General features: G+C 39.6%; 1 protein-coding gene across 5 annotated transcripts in view; it reads left to right on the top strand.

The window, feature by feature from the left end:
- RECQL5 (RecQ like helicase 5) overlaps positions 1–21,335 on the top strand; it is a 1,160,282-nt gene that overhangs the window by 910,264 nt on the left and 228,683 nt on the right. For all 5 annotated transcript variants that reach the window (XM_044084963.1, XM_044084964.1, XM_044084962.1 and 2 more), the window contains exon 9: positions 14,296–14,978. In XM_044084963.1, coding sequence (XP_043940898.1) covers positions 14,296–14,978 — 683 coding nt within the window. The remainder of the gene's footprint in view (positions 1–14,295; positions 14,979–21,335) is intronic.

The following is a 21,335-nucleotide window of genomic DNA, read 5'->3' as shown; positions in this document are numbered from 1 at the left end:
TTAAATACAGCACATGATTGCATCGCCCAATAAGAGCTCAGCTTGTTATACAGAAAAAATAAAGTTTAAAGACACAGCAACACACACAAAAAGTACATTCAAAGGCAACTTGAAAAGAGCAACAGTTTTCCCCAGTACAGTTTTAGGAGTTCATAGGAGCACACTTTGGACACAACCATTCAAATTGCTTTGCAGGATTACTGGCGAACAGGTTATCCACTCTACAAAACCAGGCACTTACAGCTTCTTTCCCATTTGATGCTGCCTGCCAGACTAGTCCTAAAATTTTTAGGATCAGTGGCAGCTTGCATTGCTTTGGTTCCCTTGGCAAGGTATTATATGAGGGTGTTACAGTGTGCACAAGCTTTTCAGTGGTACATCAGTTCCTAACCCATGACTTTCCAGTCTGCTTAACAGAAATTTGCAGAGAATATGTAACTAGGTGGATTCAGTCTCCAGAGGTTTATTACTACTGTCCTGCCACCAGTTGTAAACTTGCCAGCATCCTCAAGATGATAGGATCATAGGAGATTACTCGGCTATTGGCCCTAAGGCCTCTACAAGCCTAGCCAATGTTATACCCTTGTTCCCTTATGAACCAAGATATATAGTCTATGTTTGCATCCAAATTTAAGATCAGTACCCAGTTGCCCTTGTCTAAGAAGGACATAGGTGAAACCCAGGTGTAAATTTATGGTTTCCTGTCCAGGTTACGATTAAATAGGGTCATTGAGGAGCTTGTTTTACATGAATTGGGAGTTTATTCCAGAGGAGTGGCAACCTCTGGGAGACATATTTGTCCCTCCAGCATGTCCTGTTAATATCACAGGCTAGGTTAACTCATTTACTCCAATGGAACTCAGGAAGTTTGCACTGTAACTTCCAATGGGGGGCCCAAGCCTTTTGACAGGATTAAGTTATGTCCTCACATTTCAAACAGATATTTATATCTCTGGAACTATATGGATTATGAAATAAGTATTAATGGCAAACTCTTCAGCACAAACTATTTTTATAGTGGCAGTATTCTTTAGGTTCTAGGTCTTAAACTGAATTTTATAAGTCACAGTTAACACAGTAATATTTACATTTGTAATATTTTGTAAATAACTTTCAATATCTCAGCAGCCACTCAAGTTACATACATACCGTCATTTGCATTTTACTCATCTAACTGAGAGCTTTCATATGATGCTAAGGAGTTGTGTCTGTGTTGCTTGGTTGTTGAGATATTTAGAAAACTGTGAAAGTTTTATTTATATAAATTAATATCATAAAAACAGTTAATATCTATTTACCCTGCAGTAGACAGAGATCAAATATTAATGCAGTTGAGTTTGGTATTGTGTAAGCTTTAACTTGAAATCTTTTAAAACCTTGTACATAGCATGGTTTTGGAATTATTGATACAACAGTGAACAAGCAATATTTGACACCTAGAGGCATCAGTAGGAGTTAACTGCAGATACACCTGTAGGCGTCACTCGGATATAATAAGTTAAGATCCCTAGAGTGAGTGAATCTTGTCCCATTTGATTTGGTGATGTGCAGCAGCTTCATCAAGGCAGGATATGAGACTGCTCTGTAGGCCAGGCACAAGTCACCTCTAAGCAGTCTGTACAATACTGAGTAAAGTGATAGGGCCTTCTGTCTGTCTCTATAGGTCACGTGTTGTAGGCCCTGAATTTTCTTGGTGAGAAACCTCTGAGGTCTCTCTAGTTGCTGCAGAGTCTGGTGAGGTACATACAGAAGGAGCATTGTCATCATATTGGTCTGATGAGAGACAAGTACAGGGGAGTTATAATCTCCTTAGTTTTGGATGCTATACCCTTGGTTATGAGGTATGCAACATAGAAGGCCTTCCTTACTACTGGGACACCTGATGATCAAAATTAAGGTTGCTATCAACTTGCTTTCCTAAATCTCTCAGCACTGGGTTTGAACGTGAGGTGTTATCATCAATGCTGTAATTAGTAAGGATTTCTCTTTTGCTGAAGGGGATGATAAAGCATTTTTTTGTGTTTAGCTTAAGTCCATGGCTTTGACACCAATCATTTGTCTGTGTAAGCCCATTTTGTAGTATGTTGACATCTTTGGGGGATTCGATGATTGCACCCAGTTTGCAGTCATCAGCAAACTTGGTAAGCCATAGGCCATCTATTTTCACCTGGACTTCAGAAAAATAGATGCCAAACAGTAGGGGTTCTAGCACAGATCCCACTGGAACACCACTGGTAACAGGTCTGCTAGTAGAGTTGGCATCCCCAATTTTGACTGGATGTGTTCCATGAGCCATGAGTTGGCAACCCATCTAGTGATGTAAGGGTTAATCCCCCAGCTGGGTGAGTTTCTCAGTGAGGCCTGAGTTGGGGGAGTTTGTCAAAGGCCTTGGCTAGGTCAAGATAGACAGTGTGAACTGTTTTGCCTTCATCCAGGGCCTTGGTGACATTCTAGAAGAAGTCCACCATATTTAGCAGGCAAGATCTGCCCTTAAAGAAGCCATACTGGATTGAGTCAAGAGTTTGAAGGTCACTTATATCCTTGTTGGTAAGATCCATGATGATTCTCTCCATGGCCTTGGAGATGAGGTTGGTTAGTCTTATGGGTCTATAGTTCCCGAGTCAGCTGAGGGGCCCCCTTTTTGCAAGGGGATCATGGTTGCTGTTTTGCATTCATTTGGGACAAAGCCAGTGCTTAAACTGAGATTGAAGAACGTGCTGAGCAGTTCCACTAACTCCTGTTTTAGACCATTTAATAAGCAGCCTGGGATGTTGTCTGGTCCCACAGAGGCTGTGTTTTTGACATTGGAGAGTACAGCTGTGACCTGCTGTCTAGAGATACTAGGCAGAGGACTGGTGACAGGTACGTTATGGGGTATAATTGGTGGGGACAGAGGGGTGAAGTTTTTACAAAACCTGTCTGCTAGCAGGTTGGGAATGTCCTCAAGTTCACTGTAAGTGATACTGTCCACAGCTAATTCAGCACAAAAGCTGGACCTTCCTTTTTAGATTTTGGGTGTACTTAAAGAATGCTTTGTGATTTACCTTAGCTAGAGATGCTAATTTGTTTTCATAATTAGCTTTAGAGGACTTTACAAGATGTCTAATCTGCTTGTCTGTGCTTTGCTGGGAATGTTCCCTCTTGTTTTTTTGACAGCAGTTTATTTTTCTTATTGTATAACCTATTTATGCTGGATGTCCACCAGAGTGGCTTATTTTTTCTAGAGGATCTTGATTTGATCCATTTCGGTACAGCTGAGTCTATACATTTAAATAGGTGTTTATACAGGACATTTGTGTACACCTCAGTATAGGGGGTCATTGCTGTCAGTGTTGGCAGGGGTTCTGAAACTATTGATGCCATAGTCTGCTTTGGAGATTTTTTTAAACTTTTTTGCTCCTGATGGTGGGTCAGGTATGATCATTAATTCAAACGAGACTGATTTATGATTGGACTTTACCATAGAGGGACCCACACATGGGGTGGTGCAGCGATCCCCCATGTTGATGAGCGCTATGGCAAGGATGTTAGAGCCCCTTGTGGGGGGGTGCTGACTATCTGCTCTAGAGCATTTGTGTTTACAAAGTCCAGGAACCTTTGGGTGAGTGTGTTTGTGCTCATATGTTACCAAATCAATGAAAGGATAGTCAATCACCCATGACCAGGGTATTTGGCTGTACTGAGAGTGACTCAGGTAGGTCCACGTAGGCTGTGGGGTTTTTGTGGTTCATGGTGGGGGACCTATAGCTAACAATGTAGTGTTGGAGGGTCTTTCCTACAGTTAGTTGGACTTGGAGTAACTCTAGGGAGTTGCACTGTTAAACCAGTCTAGAGGTGTATATATTTTAATGAAGATGGATACTCCTACTCCCTTGTTGTTTTCACGTTCATTGTGTGTTCTGAATGTGTGGAAGACATTGTAGCCCTGCATGGCTGGAGTACTCTCTGAGACCTTGAACCATGTAGCTGTGACTGCACAGACAGCATCTTCCAGGGTGAGAAGTGCTTCAAGTGAGTCCAGTTTCTGATTTAGACTCATAGCATTAAACAGCAAGACCCTTAGTTTTTTATGGAGGATGTTTTTACATCTGAAATTTTGTTGTTTTGACATTGCCTTCCCCATAGTGCCTTTTTAGGCATGTACCCTTTCCATCAACCTAAAGCCTAGAGGTGACAGGTGAAGACCATCTCTGGCAAAACAGTGTGGTCTGTCAACCATATCAACCCAGGATGCCAGATACTGGATCCCCCTGGATTGAGACCAGAGGCTAAGCCAGTTGTTGGTCAGTCATTTTTTGTTTGTATTGTGGCATCATCTTGGGTGAGGGAAGAATGCTGCTTAGTGCTAGGGACATACCTGCCTAGGACACACAATCTGAAAGCTCCGTCATGTTTCTCTTCATATAGTCCAGTGAGGTACATCTCAAGTCATTCACTCCAACATGGACTATGACAGAGTCATAACAGTACATGTTGAGACATGTGCATGTGTGATTTGGCAGATCCTGGCACCAGACAGGCAGCTGACCGTGACCTTCTCTTTGTCCAGCATAGTGAGAGGTTCATCTGTGTCTCGCACTATGGAGTCATCTATAACCAAGACATTTGGTTTAGATATGTTTTGCCTTGGGGGCTTATTGGGTGAGACACTGATGGCTGTGTTATGTGTAGTGGGTGCTGTTGGTACTGTATTGTGTACAGAAGGGTTGCGCTTGGGAGGTCATTGCTCTTTTGGTATATTTTTAGTGGATACCTCCGCATATGTGAGTTTGTGTTGTGTGCTTGGTATGTGTAGTGGATACCTCCGCATGTGAGAGTTTGTGTTGTGTGCTTGGTATGTGTGGGCGGTGGAATGTGGGTGCTGACAACCTGTTTGGTATTTGGTTTGTTGTTACGTGAGAAAGAGAGCATTGATTCCAGATTCATAGTATAGATACATCTCTCACATACTGTATTTGCATGTTTTAGGAGTAGTCATTTGGCTGTATACATAAGGCAATTGCTGCATTGCTTCAGGATGCCCCTGTCAATCAGGCTGTCTGAAGAAACAGTGGGAAACAGATCTCCATTCTGTCTGGTGTATGGTGTATTCTGTAGTAAGTGGTGGAGAGTGGACTAGATGGATTGGATTCTGTTGTAGAACTAGTAAAATCTGCAAATCTAGGGGAGGTTTAGGGTAGAAACCTGCTCTTGTGCCTCAAAAAAAAAAAAAAAAAAAAATTGGTAGTGCCCAGGGAGGCTGCGGATCTGTTAGCTCATGATAGAGGGTTGCTTAATCTGTCTTATTTTTCTGGCATAAAAACCGAGAAAATCATTTTCTAGTCATTTAAATGATGATAAAGTAACTTCAAGCAGAAAGTAACTTCTGGAAATCAAGTATTCAATAGTGCCATTGGTCTGGCTGGATTCCCTGCTTACTATGCTTTGGAACAAGATCCCAGTTCATGTTAGGCAGAGCCCCTCACTGACTCTCTTCAAGAGAAATCTTGATGAGTGGATGGGAGATCGTAAGTTTACCCCAGGGGTCACATCTGTGTCACTGCTAGACAGGGGCACAGTAAACTAATTCTATTATATAAGGGGGCCTTCATTGTGTCACTGCTAGACAGAGGCACAGTATTCTAAATCTATTCTGTACATTTTTGTACCATTTCATGGGGTGGCGAAAGCCACATCACTATGGCTAGGCTTACAAATGCCCCAGGGCAGATAGCCTAGTACTAAACTATGAAACTATGAAACTACAGAGCATTTGGAGTGTATAACACTCACAGAACTGCTGGAACTCAACATCCTAACCAAAATGTTTGAAAGTACCTAAATCAGGAAATGGAAGGTTCTAGAACAATCAGGGTGAGATCCAAAAGGAAGAGATGTAACAGAACCAGAAAAAGAGGCTGCAGAGCTGGAATTGCTGACAGATTGAAAACAGCCCCTTACATGCCTGCACTTCCCTGAATTCTTTTAGCAAATGTATGCTCCTTAGACAACAAGATGGACTTTCTCAAGCTAGAGCTCAACACCACAAACAATTTGAGAAATTCCTGTCTGTTAATCTTTACAGACGGTTAAATAACAGGATTAGTGACAGTGCTGTAAGCCTTGATGGTTTCACTTTATTCAGAGCTGATAGGAACCTAGCTCTGCATGGAAAGCTAAGGGAAGCAGAATGTGCATTTTTGTGAATGATAGCTGGTGCAAAAACTCTTAACATTGTGAATGAACATTTCTCTGTAAATGTGGAATTTATGATACTGAAATGCAGACATTTTGTGTGCCCAGAGAACTAAATGTCTGTGTAGCAGCTGTATATATACCACCAAGTGCTAACATCACTGAAGCACGGAATGTACTACATAATACTGTATGTGAGCTGCAGTGCAAGAATTCTGACTGTGCATTTATGATAGTTGGTGACTTCAACAAAGCAGATCTCAGGGTGGTGCTACCCAATTACTACCAAATTGTGGATTTTCCCACAAGGGGAGCAAATATTCTGCACAAGGCTTACATTAACATAAAAGGGGCATACAGAGCTGTACAACAACCAAACCTGCTTGGCTCTGATAACATCTGCATAAAACTAATACCAGCTTACAGACCTCTCTTGATTAGAGATGAGGCCCCTGAGAAACAAATTGGGGTCTGGCATGAAGGAGCCATGGAAAGTCTCAGTGACTGCTTTGATACCACAAACTGGGATGTCTTCAGGGAGGCAGCCACAGTGAACAGTCTGGTGAACATAGATGAATGTACTGAGACAACTAAGACTTATATATCCAAATGCGTGGAGGATGTAATGAACATCAAAAATATTAACGTAGGAGCCAACCAAAAACCATGGCTACACAGCAAGGTGTACAAATGGTTGAGGGCAAGAAACACAGCTTTCAGGGCAAAGGATAAGAAGGGTCTAAGTGTGGCAAGGACTAATCTAAAAAAGTGTATCAAGGAGGCCAAGAGGGAGTATGGAAAGAGGATAACAAGGATGCTTCAAGAATGCAAAAGTCTCAAGAGGCCTGTGACATGGTATTCAACAGCTAACTGACTACAAGACCAAGTCAGCTCAGTGTGATGATAGCACTGAATTTCTGGACAATCTAAACACATTTTACGGCACGTTTGAAGAGGAAAACAACCTGGAGGCTATAAAGCCTCTCAATGACCAAAATGAGGCAGTACTCCCTTCCAGTGCTGTGGATGTATGGAACCAGCTGAAGAAAGTGAACCTCAGGAAGGCTGCTGGCCCTGATAACATTCTGGGGAAAAATATTGAAAAGTTGTGCAGACCAACTCTGCATAGTTCTGACAGACATCTTCAATACATCGCTTGTCCAGGAAAAAAAGTACCAGCATGCCTCAGTTACCAACAATCCCTCTGCCCAAGAAAGCCAATCCCACCTGCCTAAATGATTACAGGCCAGTGGCCCTTAGATCAAATGTAATGAAATGCTTTGAAAGACTGGTTAAAAGGCATTTGACTACAGTACTACCCCAATCCTTGGACCCGATGCACATTGCCTATCGGGCAAAACAGATCAACTGCTAATGCCATTTCGGTGACACTTCACCTCACATTGGATCATCTTGAAGAGAAGAACTATGCCAAGCTGTTCATAGATTTCAGCTTGGCATTCAGTACAGTGATTCCAGTGCAACTTGTAGAAAAGCTGATCAGTCCTGGCGTAAATAAAGGATCGTACGACTAGATCCTCGATTTCCTGACTGGAAGACCGCAAATAATCTGTTCTGGTAACAACACTTCAGGGAGTATTACAATCAACACCGGAGTAGCCCAGTGTTGTGTGTTGTCCTCTACTGTTCACAATCCTTACCCATGACTGCTGTGCAAAAGCTAGCAACAACCATATCATCAAATTTGCGGTTGACACCACAGTGATGAGACTTATTAGTGGTGATAACGAGAGTGGGTATAGGAATGGGGTTAGCTCCTTGACTGAATGGTGCAATGACAACAATTTGGACCTGAACGTCAATAAAACAAAATAAATTATTATTGACTTCAGAAAGAGTTCTGCCATGCGCCTGCCCCTCAAGATCAACCGTGAAGAAGTAGAGTCCAAACTACAAAGTTCCTGGAGATACATATATCAGAGTATCTTTCTTGGAGTACAAACACAGGCCAGCTAATTGAAAAAGCCCACCAGTGACTACACTTCCTAAGAAGGCTGAGAAAAGCAAAGCTCTCTGTGAATGCTCCAAATACCTTCTACAGAGGAGCCATTGAGAGCATTATGACCAGCAACTGCACTGTATGGTTTGGTAACAGCACAATGGCTAAATGGAAGAAGCTGCAAAGAATAATAACAGCAGAAAAGATCATGGGCACTAGTCTTCCTACCGTACAGGAGCTCTTTGAAATGAAATGTAAAAAGAGGTCCCACAAAATACTGAGTGACACTTCTTATCCATCATGTGGTTGGTTCACTAAATTTGCATGTGGTAGTAGGTTACGTAGTATCTGCTGCAGAACCTCCAAATTCATGAACAGTTTTTATCTAACTGCAATAAGACTCATTAATGCAGATATAAATCTGGATGTATCAAAACTATAATAGATTGTTACGTGGTCATTCTTTTTTTTTTCCCCATACATTAATTCTTTTTATTTATTGCATACTAAAATTAATATATTCTCATTCAAGTGCAATTCCAATCACTTCCTTATGTACAATATCACCCAATCTTACTGGGTATAGTGTACTTTTCTTTTCAAGTGTCAGTCATCTGGTAGTCAGTGTTGTCCAGTGTGTATATAAATAGTGTGCAAGCATGTGCGTCAGCTACCGAGATATTTACTTTTGTGTTATTGTTTATTCTTTAACACTTACCATGTCTGTCCTTTTGTGTTTGTTTTTCTCCTGTAAAAGAGCTGACAATCAAAATTTCGTTTACGTAGCACTTATGTTTCCTAAATGACAAAGTTTCTTTGAATCAAAAAGTGCAGCTGGGTTGCTGTCTGGGCAGCAGTGCACAATTGTGTTGCACGCCAAGAAGCAGGAAAGCTTTAGTAGGTTTCCCTAGCAGTTATTTAGGGAAAATTTGACTTTTTAAGCATTTGAGTGTATACACGGCAGTGCTAACCACAGGCAAATGTTTAAATATCAGCTAAGTAAAACAGTTTTCAAACAATCCAACCAATAGGAAAGCCCAAAACTGAGTCTTGTTCCAATGTTCCACAACTCAGATGGGTCGTTGACTACACACTTCTGCCACAAGGGTGCAGGAGGTCCTCTTAATGTAGATGGCTGGCTTCAGTGCTCAGAAAATGCCAAACAGTCTAGATTAAGAAAGTCTGAATCTAGCCTATGCTGTAAATTGTTCAAGTAATATAAATAGGCAGTGCAAAGAACACAGTCACAAGCAGTGGTGGCAAAACAGTTGCAAACAGTTTAAAAGTGCAAAGAAGGTTATAAAAATACTTGTTTTTTTTTTTTTTTTTGTAGAATTCACAGAGTACCTTAGATTGCATTCAGATTGACTTCAGATCTCTGGCTAAGGAGGCCAAACTCAGAGCAGCTCTGGTAAACTGAGCACAGACCCCAGCAAATGTTATGTTTAAGTATCAGCTACGTAAAACAGTTTTCAAACAATCTGACCAATATCAATGCCCAAGTCTGAGCCGTGTTCCAACAATCCCCAACTCATATGGATCCTTGACTACACTCTTCTGCCACAAGGGTGCAGGAGGCAGAGAAGGACTGTCCCTGAAATTAAAGTTACTTTTGGAGATAAGCTATGTGGTCATGAAAAAAATTAAAGGAATAATCACCACAGTAATACATTTCATTTTGTTGTCATTCACAGCTGCACCCCAACTACAATTGCTAAAATGACCATAGTAATGTATTACATTTTCAGCCTACTGCTATTCATGTATACCCCCTTAATTAAAAATAAAAAAATGAAATGATGATCTGTATTTATAGAACACAGATTGGTTAGTGATGTCATTTTACTGTGCATATAAGATGGTTTAAATGGACTTCATTCATTCATGCATTCTTTCTTCAGTTTCTCGCCTCATCCTGATTAGGATAAAATGGAAACTTAGAGAATGCGTGAATGAAAATATAATTGTATCCAGGTGCAAACATCACCAGCTTTAAAATCTTGAATACAGAGATCAGCTCATTTTAATGAGTTTTTGGTCCTTTGGTCTCAGAATTGCTCTGAACATATCAATGAGCTAGAATTAAACGTGTGTGTGTGCATGTGTGTGTCTCTTCTCTGGACACAGAATACAGTGTGGGGAAAAAAAGATGACGGCTAGAAACAAAATCACATCAGTATGTCTGCCCCCCACCCCCCCGGTCATTCTGTTTAGAACAAGTGAAAGTTAATAATAATTACTTATATTGGTGTAATGTGTTTTAAATTGCATACATCACAGTAAGATAACTATTTTTTTTTTCCTTTTCTGACCTTGGCGTTTTTTTAACCTGTTACCTGTCATAGGGGTAATGTGCTTAGGCCAGAGTTGCTAAGCATATATACCTAGTTCAGGAATTCCAGATAGATGAGAGGTGATATGAAGAATCCTGAGAGGGGGCATGAAGGATTTGTTAAGTATTCCACTCTCTGCAAAAGTCTGTAATGAAGGTCATTTAACAGCAGTGGGATTATAACGTTGAAACATAAATTGAACACCTTTTTAATGACTTTGTATGGGATTAGCATTAGATCAGACTGGATCAACCTTTCATATTAGTAATGTCTTTTTGTTATGATTGCATTTTATGTCATGTTTTATGTATTAGTTTACATTTCCTTGTTAGTAAATACACTCTCATTAATGTTTTCTGTTTAGACATCTGTGTGAATACTGAATTTTTGTTACGGTCACACTGATGATTACACAGGGGCATATTCACTGATTCCATGTGAATTTTATATGGACTCTTGCTAGGTGAGCTAGGATAATTTCTTGTTTTCATATGTGTGTGTTCTTGTCTTTGAGACTCTGTACTTTACTTCAGTAAGGGGGGGGGGTATTCTCCCCTAATTCATGTACATGCCTAGATGCACCTTTTTCCTTCAAGTATACATGCTAATGTGCACTCACACGTGCGCACATGTATATGTACTTGTTATATCTGTACAGAGTGATTCTTACTAAAATGCATTTGAATGTATGGCGTGTCACTACACTAAGAGATTTGGAATAGTATTAAGATATTGACCTGCTAAGTTTCAGATATATATAGTATGTAAGTAAAAAGAATAAGTATTTATTTTTCATGCACAGAAAAAGTGCAATAGAAATTACAACTGGCTAAACTAATTTTTTATTAGTTGGTGTACATATGATTCAAATTAGGTTACATCTGCTTTTTTGAGATTCAGGTTTATTTTTATGCTTTAATAGTTCAGTTTCAGTAATGATAAAAGTAAATGGACATAAATTTTAACTTCATTTATTCAACGTGGTTAATGTCTCTTTATCCTTCTTGGTGATTAATTGGTATATCCTAACTTAACTGTGTGTTTTTTTGGGGAAAATGGCATGCACAGTACTGAGTAAAAAGTTCAGAGCTGTGCCCCTACTTTGAAGTCCACAAGTGGATACAGTCCTCTTTGACTTACTGGGATGCATGCTTTCCCACCATCTTGGTTAACCAATACTTCTGTCTGTCTCAGTGTCTTTGCTATGGTGATAAGCTTTTGCAAAACAAGGTTTGCTCGAAGGAAGTTTCCAAGTAACAAAGTCTGTAAATTAACTTTCTGATACTTGAAACCTTCATAAGTTCAAAAAGTCAATTTTGTAGGCTGGATAGAATCTGTGAAGAAGATTCAGACTTTATATCACAGGCTGATAAGTTAGAAAATTTATTCATACAGAGGGGTTACAATAAGGCATTGGTGAAAGAAATTAGGAATCAAGTGAAGAGAGCCACAAATATACCAAATGTACTAGAGATGGCAAAGACTAACTCTATCAAACATAAAAAACAAAATGTGAGATATGATGAGAAGATACATTTTGTCACCACATACACCAATGATAATAGAGCAATCAAAGAAATTATTAGTAGCCATTGGCAGATTTTAACTATAGACAGCAAGACATCAGAATTAGTAGGTCAGACTCCCAGTTTCACATATCGAAACAGCAAGAATCTAAAAAGACTGCTATGTAATACACAAAGCAGAAATGGAATAATAGCTACTCAGTTTAAGACTAAACTTGGAACATTTTCTTGCTATAATTGCAATATGTGTAAATATATTACAGGGACACAAGTATTTACTCACCCTGTCTTGAATTATTCATTCACTCCTAGATTTTTTGCATCTTGTAGTACATGCAATATTATTTATTTAGCCGCCTGTGATTGTTGTGCTGCATTTTATGTAGGACTCACGAAAAGAGAATTAAAGAAAAGAATTTACAATCATGTGTACGATATCAAAAAGAAAAATGAACTTAATGCATTAGCAAAGCACGTGATTCAATACAATAGCCATCATTTTAAATTTAGGGTTTTACAGATTGTAAATAAAAATGAAAGAGGGGGTGATTTTGTGAATGTGTTGGAACAAAGGGAATTAGAATGGATATTAAGATTGAGAGCACATTACCCTCCGGGTTTAAATCAATATGTCCCTTTAAAGCCTGTTTTAAAACATCGTAGATAATATAGGTTTGATGTACATGTTATGATATAGATATAATGTATTCATATACATATGTTTTATATATTACTATTTTATTTATATACATTTTATTGACCACTACCAATAGATAGAGTTGTTGATTATTTATATATATTAATTACTTACATTATATTATATATTATACATAGATTTGCACTATGCACTTTAATATACACTATATTTAGATGTAAATAATATATGGTGTCATCTCATTAAGGTTTTATGATGTTGAAATAACGTAGGATGAGTAAGTTAATATAGTTTAGAAAGCTTTTTATGTAAAAAAATTTTTATTTATATATGAAAGTAATGTTAGGTCTTTCAATGAAATACATAAACATATATATATATAAATATATATATATATATAACATTGTGATTCTGTAGAGATAATATATATAAAAATGTACTTGAATGGACCTATCTATAGGAATGAATTAATGGCCCTTTAACTGAAATGAGAGCTTATCTTAAGTTAAGCCATTAAATGGTTGCCTAATTATTTAATTACATTAATTGAATACAATGTCTAGCTATATAAACTGAAATAACAGAGTTTGTAACAGAATCTGATGAAGCGTACCATTGCTACGCGAAAGCGCTCATTCTTTGTGGTTTTATTTATGGAATAAAGAAGTTTCGTATTTTTTTGTCTCATTTGGACTGGTTTCATCACTTGACTGTGTGAGTAACCTCAGTGTCTTCAGTGCCTTTTCCGTGTTGGATACACTTGTGTTTGTTTTACTACTTCATTTGCCTGGTTTTGACAAGTGTTCCTACATTGGTGTGAGCAGTTTTATTTGACTATGATATATATAGTATGTAAGTAAAAAGAATAAGTATTTATTTTTCATGCACAGAAAAAGTGCAATAGAAATTACAACTGGCTAAACTAATTTTTTATTAGTTGGTGTACATATGATTCAAATTAGGTTACATCTGCTTTTTTGAGATTCAGGTTTATTTTTATGCTTTAATAGTTCAGTTTCAGTAATGATAAAAGTAAATGGACATAAATTTTAACTTCATTTATTCAACGTGGTTAATGTCTCTTTATCCTTCTTGGTGATTAATTTGTATATCCTAACTTAACTGTGTGTTTTTTTTTTGGGAAAATGGCATGCACAGTACTGAGTAAAAAGTTCAGAGCTGTGCCCCTACTTTGAAGTCCACAAGTGGATACAGTCCTCTTTGACTTACTGGGATGCATGCTTTCCCACCATCTTGGTTAACCAATACTTCTGTCTGTCTCAGTGTCTTTGCTATGGTGATAAGCTTTTGCAAAACAAGGTTTGCTCGAAGGAAGTTTCCAAGTAACGAAGACTGTAAATTAACTTTCTGATACTTGAAACTTTCATAAGTTCCAGCAAATAGTAGTCTCAGAAGTGTACTATAGCAGTCTGTTGTTGTGTCTTAAAATGTTTTGCACATATTGATAACAGCACAAAATGTGCCTCCATTTTAGTTAGTAAAAAGAAAAAAAACAAACAACAAACTTAGTTACAGTGTATAAACTCATGTTCCTGGTGAGGATTCTTTGATGAGGTGAGCTGTGTTTTTAAGTGTTAATTGCTCTGGTTCCTTTTTGATGTGTTTTCTTTCTTTCTTTCTTTTCAGTTTAAGCATAAACGTGTTGGACTAAAAATCTCAAAGTGCACAGATGTTTTCCAAAGTGCCTCTGATTTGCTCAAGACTTCAGTAGGTAGTGATGGGAGCTCTTCCGCTTCAAAAGAAGATGAAGAAGAGGAGATGGAACTGGACTGCAAGGCATGGTGCAGTGATGAAAGTAGCTCATCTCCAAACAAAAACAATGGCAGAGATGAAGCAGGACTATCCACCAATAAATTGAAGGAAGCACCTAAAACATCAAAGCAGAAGGTATCTTCATTGTTGGGGAGCCCATCTAAAAAGGTAAAGCCAAATAAGAAACAGATAGAGCTAGCAGAAGCAGCTAAAAATGAATCTCAAAATATAACCAAGTTTTTTGCAAAGAGTACAAAAGAGAAGAATTTGTCAGAAGACACTGAAGAAGGAGAAATCCTGAACAATGCAGTTGAACTGTCCTCTTGCAATAAACTTCAAGAAGACTCTTGTCTTTTTGAAACAAAGCCAGATGCCTTAGAAGTCATTCCTGTGCAAGAAAAACAATGGTCCTATGAGGATGAGGTAATAGAAGAGGAGACCGTCTCAGTAAAAGAAAAAGTGTCTAAAGACTCCAGGACTAAAGCTTTCAGAAAAGGTGGTTTGCAGGTGAAAACCTCATCTATTGAACAGAAGAGCAGCATTAAGAGTGGGACCAGGTGATTTTAACATTTCTTCTTGTATGATTGCACATCGCTTCAAAATAATATAGAACAATTTATTAGTATTAATAGGCACGCACATAAATATATGTATATTCTTTACTTAAAGTTCACAATGCTGCAGTACAAATAACTTATTGTGATAGCTGCAAGGGTTTTGAGTAATGCAGTGCACTTGGCACTAAAATGGCAAAACAGGTCAAATGTTACACACTGGTGTCATAGTTGTTAACAGGAAGAGCAACATCTACATCCTGCTGTTGTATATTCCTTAAATTCGCCCACAGTTTGATTGTATTTTCAGCACTGTTGCCCTTAAAGGAAAATATAAACTCTTTGGAAGTTTGAATGTGTATAACTATAAAATAATGTCTGGTTTCCTTCTCTACCTCATAATTAGCTTATGTAAACTGAAAATAATTAGTTTGGCAGAATGAAACAAATTCTGCAACACTTGAACATAATTGTAGGTCTGAGTGTGGTAGTGGACTCTTCCTTCTTTTTCTACTTATTTATTTAATGGTACACCCATTACCAGATTCACTATTTTTTCTCAGGGTTTGTCTTGTCTGGATTGCATAGTGGTCATTTCAGAAAGTCCTTGTTTTCACCAGAAGTAGAGTTTTGGTGTGAGCTGTACAAACCATTAGAGTGGCCTTGCAGTGACCAGGTTTGGAAGCAGGGCCATTAGCTTTGCCTCTTTTTTGCTCTGGTTTGTCGCACAGCATCCTAAGTTGCCATAGTTGTCAGCAGTTCAGCAATCCTAATTATCAGTGAAGTCATTTTAAACTCGAGACCTTCTTCATATTGCTAGGATGGAAGGTCAGAAGAACACGTATCAATTGAAGGAATATCTGGAAGTTCTGTAGTCAAAAGGGACCTAATACAAGGTGTGCAGGCATAAAGTATGAAAATGGGAGTCTAGGCATAGAACATTAAGCTTTTTCAAAGTCCAGTGCTTTTGTAAAGGTTTCACATTTTCTTCAACCTGAGTTTCTTCCTTTTCAGCACGCTTGTCACTAACAACTAGCTGTCCTTCCATTTCACTGTTACAGTATTTATTACAATAGGGATACCCTGCCAAGAGTGATCCAACGTCCGCCCAGTATACGAAAGCCTTTAGATTGCCTTAAGGTACACTATACATCAGACATATGCTCTTCAGGTAGCATAGGGCATGAAGGTGATGTCCAGACATACCAGCTTCAGAATTTCTTTGCTGCCAGTCCAAACGCCATCTTTTGATAGTCAACTGTAAATGTAACAAATACTATGGCCACCATGCTGATGGGTGTAAAATAACTGCTGAATTTAAAATAAGCACAGAGTAAAAACAAGGATAAAACCAGATAAGCCATTTCGGCAACTCAGTTGCCGAAAGCGCTTATCTCATTTTATCCTTGTTTTTATTCTGTGCTTATTTTACATTAAATAATTATTTTGTGCCTATTAATGTGATTGTCATAGTATTTGTTACATTTTTAGTTTGCTGTTACTTGATAATACTGTTGGCCTTTAATATTTGGAGGAACGTTTCTTCTCTTTGGATCTTTTGATAGTTTGTCTAAACACCCGTTCCGTTGATGGTTTGCCAAGCCATTGCAGACAAGTGCCCCATTGAGGTTTATTGCATCTTATCTTTCTCTCTTATTTTTTATTGCTTGTGGGGCTCCTGTCATCCAAGAAGGGTAAATGCCAGTGAGAGAGGAAGTGCTTGTTTTGACTCATTGCTTCCCACGACCGTACGTCCTGCTCAGTTTGTCAGGCCTTTGTTTTCCAAGACCCTCTGTAGCAGGCTTTCTTCTTTGGCTTTGTATTTGGAGAATCAGCGTCCAAAGCTCTTAGCTGAAGACACAGTAGAAAGAATTTCCCACTCTGAGTGGCAGCTGTCCGTGAAGTAGACAGGCAAGAAATCTAGGCTGGATTCTTCTGCTGTACAGCCTCCACCGGACATCTCTCTCAAGGTGAGTGAAAGCCCGGAGGTTCGTTCAACTTCATCACTGAATTCTTTGATCATGACCAGTTTGGAGTCCAGTGGTGATTCGACCTTAGGCACATCCTTGGAGGCCTTGCAGAAGTCTGCATTGGATGTTCAGGGGGAACAGTGGCTAATTATTTCCAAGGGTTCTAGGGGTGTTCCTCAAATTTTGGTCAGAGAAGAAGTCCCTACTACAACTATTGAATGCCATCTGGGGTCAGAGCCTTCTACATTTTATAAGGCAGATGTCCCCTTAAAGAAAAAGCAGAAAACTAAACATATTACTCCTGTTCCTAAGGACCCACAGAGTAAATGGCAACATTTCACTCAGTGTTTGCTTAATGCTTTGATGGCTTTAAAACCTCCTCAGGGAGTTTGTTACAGCTCTTCCTTTATCTGCTGCTCTCCTTAAAAGACCTAGGGAATAGGATTCTTAGATTCCTTCCCTTACAGATTATGTATCTGAGGAAGAGGAATCTACTAGTCCTGATGCTCCTTTAGAGGAAATATCTTTTGGGGGCACAATATCTAGAATGATGGAGTTTTTTAAATGGGATTGTGCTAAGTTTCTGAAGTACAGAAGAAGTATTATGAATTCCTGCAGATGGTTTCTCCCAGACCTTGTGCTGTCCCTCCTGTTTTGGATGCCTTGTTGGATGCCTTTTGTAATGATTTTAATGTCTCTAGATTTTATAGGGTGGCTAAGGACTGTACATTTCTTTACAACTGCCCTTCTGCTGGCCCTTTGGTGGTGTCTGTGGCTTCTGACAAGCCATCTCAGTTGCTACCTTCTCTGAATTTACTGCCTTCTGATAAAGGTAGTAGAACCATGACTATGGAAAGGTTAGGAAAAAAGGTTTATACATCTGCTACTTCAGCATTTAGGGCTGTCAGTTATCAGACCCCTATGTCCACATACATGTTGGCTCTTCTTTCCCAGGCCTGTCAGGTAATTGCTAATCTTCCAGACTCTGAAGGGAGAACTTCTGCTCTTTGCCCATTAGGGACTTCCTCCCAGGTGGCTCATCATTCCATCAATTGTAATTATGATGCAGCAGATGCTTCCTTTAGGGCTGCTTCTTTTGGGTCTGTGATGAGATATTATTGACTTCTCCTTCAACCTTTGCCTCATAATATTAAGGCCAAGTTGATTAATGCTCCTCTAGATAAACACTTGTTTAGTGAAACTGCTGCTTTGTTTGTCCCTTCAGGATAAGGGAAAGGCTTTACAAGAACATAATCATGTTTTGGTTTCTACTGTACCCAAGCTACAGAGAAATTACCCCAACCAGCCTTTGAGGCACTCTCGACCTTCCCCAAGGACAAGAAATGTGGTAAGCGGGCTCCTTCTGCTAAAACTACTCAGACTTCTGTGCCACATAAGTTTCCTTTTCCTGATAAGCCAGGTGCTGTCTGTCTTATTCTTCTCAACCACATTCCTTTTTCTCTTCACTTTCTCTGTCTCTCCCTGCTTGGTTAAAGATTACTAAGGAGTCCTGGGTTCTGTCCATTATCAGCCAAGGGTATTTCATGGTCTGGATATGCCTTCCCCCTTTTATGGGAATTCCTCAGCCGCCTGTAGCACAACTGTCCTCCTTTCCAGGGGTGCTTTGGAATCTATTGACTTGGTACTATTCAAGAAGTTCCAGGTTTCCAAAAGGGGATAGGGGTTTTACTCCAGAATGTTTCTCGTAGCCAGGAAAGAGGGTACTTGGAGACCAGTTTTAGACCACTCTCGTCTAAATACATTTTTGAAGGTTCGCTCTTTTCGAATGTTGTCCCTTCAGACTTTCTTTCCCTGTTTTGCTTCCTCGGGCTTATATGGTGTCGCTGTATCTTGAGGATAATTATCTCCATATCCCAATTCATCCTCTTTTCAGGATGTTTTTATGTTTCTCTGTGCTTCCTGGCATTTTCAGTTCTCCACATTACTCTTTGGCCTTTCTACTGCCCCAAGAGTATTCACAAAGTGGATCACTCCTGTGGTTGCTTTTTGCATGTTACAGGGGATCCAAGTCTTTCCTTGCTTGGATAATCTCCTATTTCAGGCATCCTCACCAGAGACCTTATTGCAAAATCTCCATTTTACTGTTTCCCTTCTGCAAAGCCTAAGGGTTCACTCTAAAATTCAAAAAGTCATTTCTCAGGATCATGTCTTTCTGGTTGCAGGATCCAGACTGTGCCTATGCTGGCATCCCTGCCTCCTCCCAAGTCCCAAACTCTCATGTCCTTTTTTCAGTCCCTCCTTCCTATGGCTTCACTAACAGCCAGGGAATTTCTGAGAGCTCTGGGGTTCATGGCCTCCACTATTTCTATGCTCCCTCTGGCCAAATTCCACATGAGAAAGTTTTAGTGGTTTCTGAAGTCCATTTGGCTTGATCATGCTCTTTCCCTCAAATTTGTAGTTCCTTTTCTGCCTTGTGTCAAGAAGGAACTTCAATGGTAGATTCAGCAGTTGACTCTCAATCCAGGGCTCCCCTTTCATCCACGTTTTCCCTATCAAGAGCTGTTCACAGACACTAGACGTGGGATGGGGTAGCAGGATTTGGCTTCCTGAAGATGCAGTGGCCTTGGTGGGTGCCTCATCAACATGAAGAACATATTGTCAAAGAAATGAGAGCTGTCTTGCTGGCTCTTGATGTTTTTCATCATCTCTTCTCCCCAGGACCTCTCAAGGTGTTTACAGAAAATACTACAGTATTGTGGTATGTAAACAAATTGGGGGGGGGGGGGGCAAAGTCATATCTTTTTTGCCAGTTGACACTCCTAGTGTGGGAATTTCTATCCAGTATCAACTGACTTTTCAGGCAATTTACATCCAATCAGGTTAAAACATTGACAGAGTCTCTGAGCAGGTCCATAACTCAATCCCACAAATGGTGGCTTCACAGGGATGTGTTCCTAGACATTGTCCACTAGTGAGATACTCCTCAAATAGTTATTTTTGCCTCCCCTCTGAACAGGCACTTTCGTCTATTTTGTGCCAGAGTCCCATGCCCTCTAGTTTGGAATGTGGACTCTCCCTGTCTTTTTCTTGGAAGGGGATGTTTCTTTATGCCTTCCCTCCCCTTTCTGTCATTCCAAAATTCCTGTTCAAAATTTAACAAGATGATCCCAACATCTTGCTGGTGACTCCCTTTTGGCCAAGACAGCACTGGTTCCCTCTTTTTCTGCATTTAGCCAGGGGCAGTCATCACAAGCTACCTCACAGAGTGGACCTACTCGCACAAGATAAGAGGAGATCTGTCATCCATCCCCACCTGTCCACTCTTCAACTGACACTGTGGGTGATAAGATTTTGATTCCACATAGGCACCTTTTTTTCTAAGGACATGCTCAGAGTCCTACAGGAGGCTAGGACACCCAATACTAGGAAATCCTACTTATCCAAATGGAAAAGGTTTTCTGGTTGGTGTCTTTCTTCGTAACCTCGATCAACTTTCTGTGGATGTTCCTTTGGTTTGTATCTGTATGAACTGCTCAAAGCCGGGTTGGCTTATTCTTCTGTTAAGGCCCACTTATCAGCTATCTCTGCTTGTCTGCCTTTATCACCTCCTTTAGCTTCTAGATTTGAAACCAAACTATTTTAAAGGCATCCTGCATATTAGGCCTAGCAGGAAGTCTGTTCTTCCCTGGGATCTTAATTTTGTTTTGGAAAAATTCACCCAAGCTCCTTTTGAGCCTGCAGCTTCAGCTTCCTTGCAACATTGCTTTTGGAAGATTGTACTTTTGTTAGCCCTTACTTCTGCCAGATGGGTGTCTAAGCTTCAAGCCCTTATTGTTTGTCTTCATTTTTTGATTTTTCACAAAGACAGTGTGTCCCTTCGTACTAATCCTACTTTTAAGCCCAAGGTGGTAAATGAGTTATCCCTTAATCAGTCTATTCATTTGCCCATTTTTTCCCTTCTCCATAATCTGCTAATGAGAAGGTCCTGCACATGTTGGATGTGCATAGACAACTCAGATTTTATTTAGATAAGACTAAGACTTTTCGTAAATATGATAAGCTCTTTGTTTCCTTTCATCCTAGGTCTTTAGGATTGGCTGTGTCCAAGCAAGTTATATCTTCTTGGATTTCTAAAGCCATTTCTTTTTTTATTCCTTTCATGATAAGAGCTTTTCTTCTTCTGATAAGGCTTATTCTACTACAGCTGTGGCTTCTTCTAGTGCTTTTTTCAAAGGTTGGATACCAACTCTATTCTTGAGGCAGCTACTTGGACTTCTGTGCATACATTTACCAAGCACTGTAGTTTGGAATTTGCAGAGCTAGAGCTGGTTTTGCTAGGGCCATCCTTTATGGCTTCCTATAGAGCTCTTCTGGTCCTGCCTCCTCCCTCTCTTCTTCCTGGGCTTTGGCACTCTCCCTATTGCAATGA

The sequence above is a fragment of the Protopterus annectens genome, chromosome 10.part0 (genome assembly GCF_019279795.1).
Source record: "Protopterus annectens isolate FY-2018-M chromosome 10.part0, PAN1.0, whole genome shotgun sequence".
Lineage (NCBI taxonomy): Eukaryota > Metazoa > Chordata > Ceratodontiformes > Protopteridae > Protopterus > Protopterus annectens.
The sequence above is the reverse complement of the archived record's forward strand: the minus strand, read 5'-3'. Positions and strand labels throughout refer to the sequence as shown.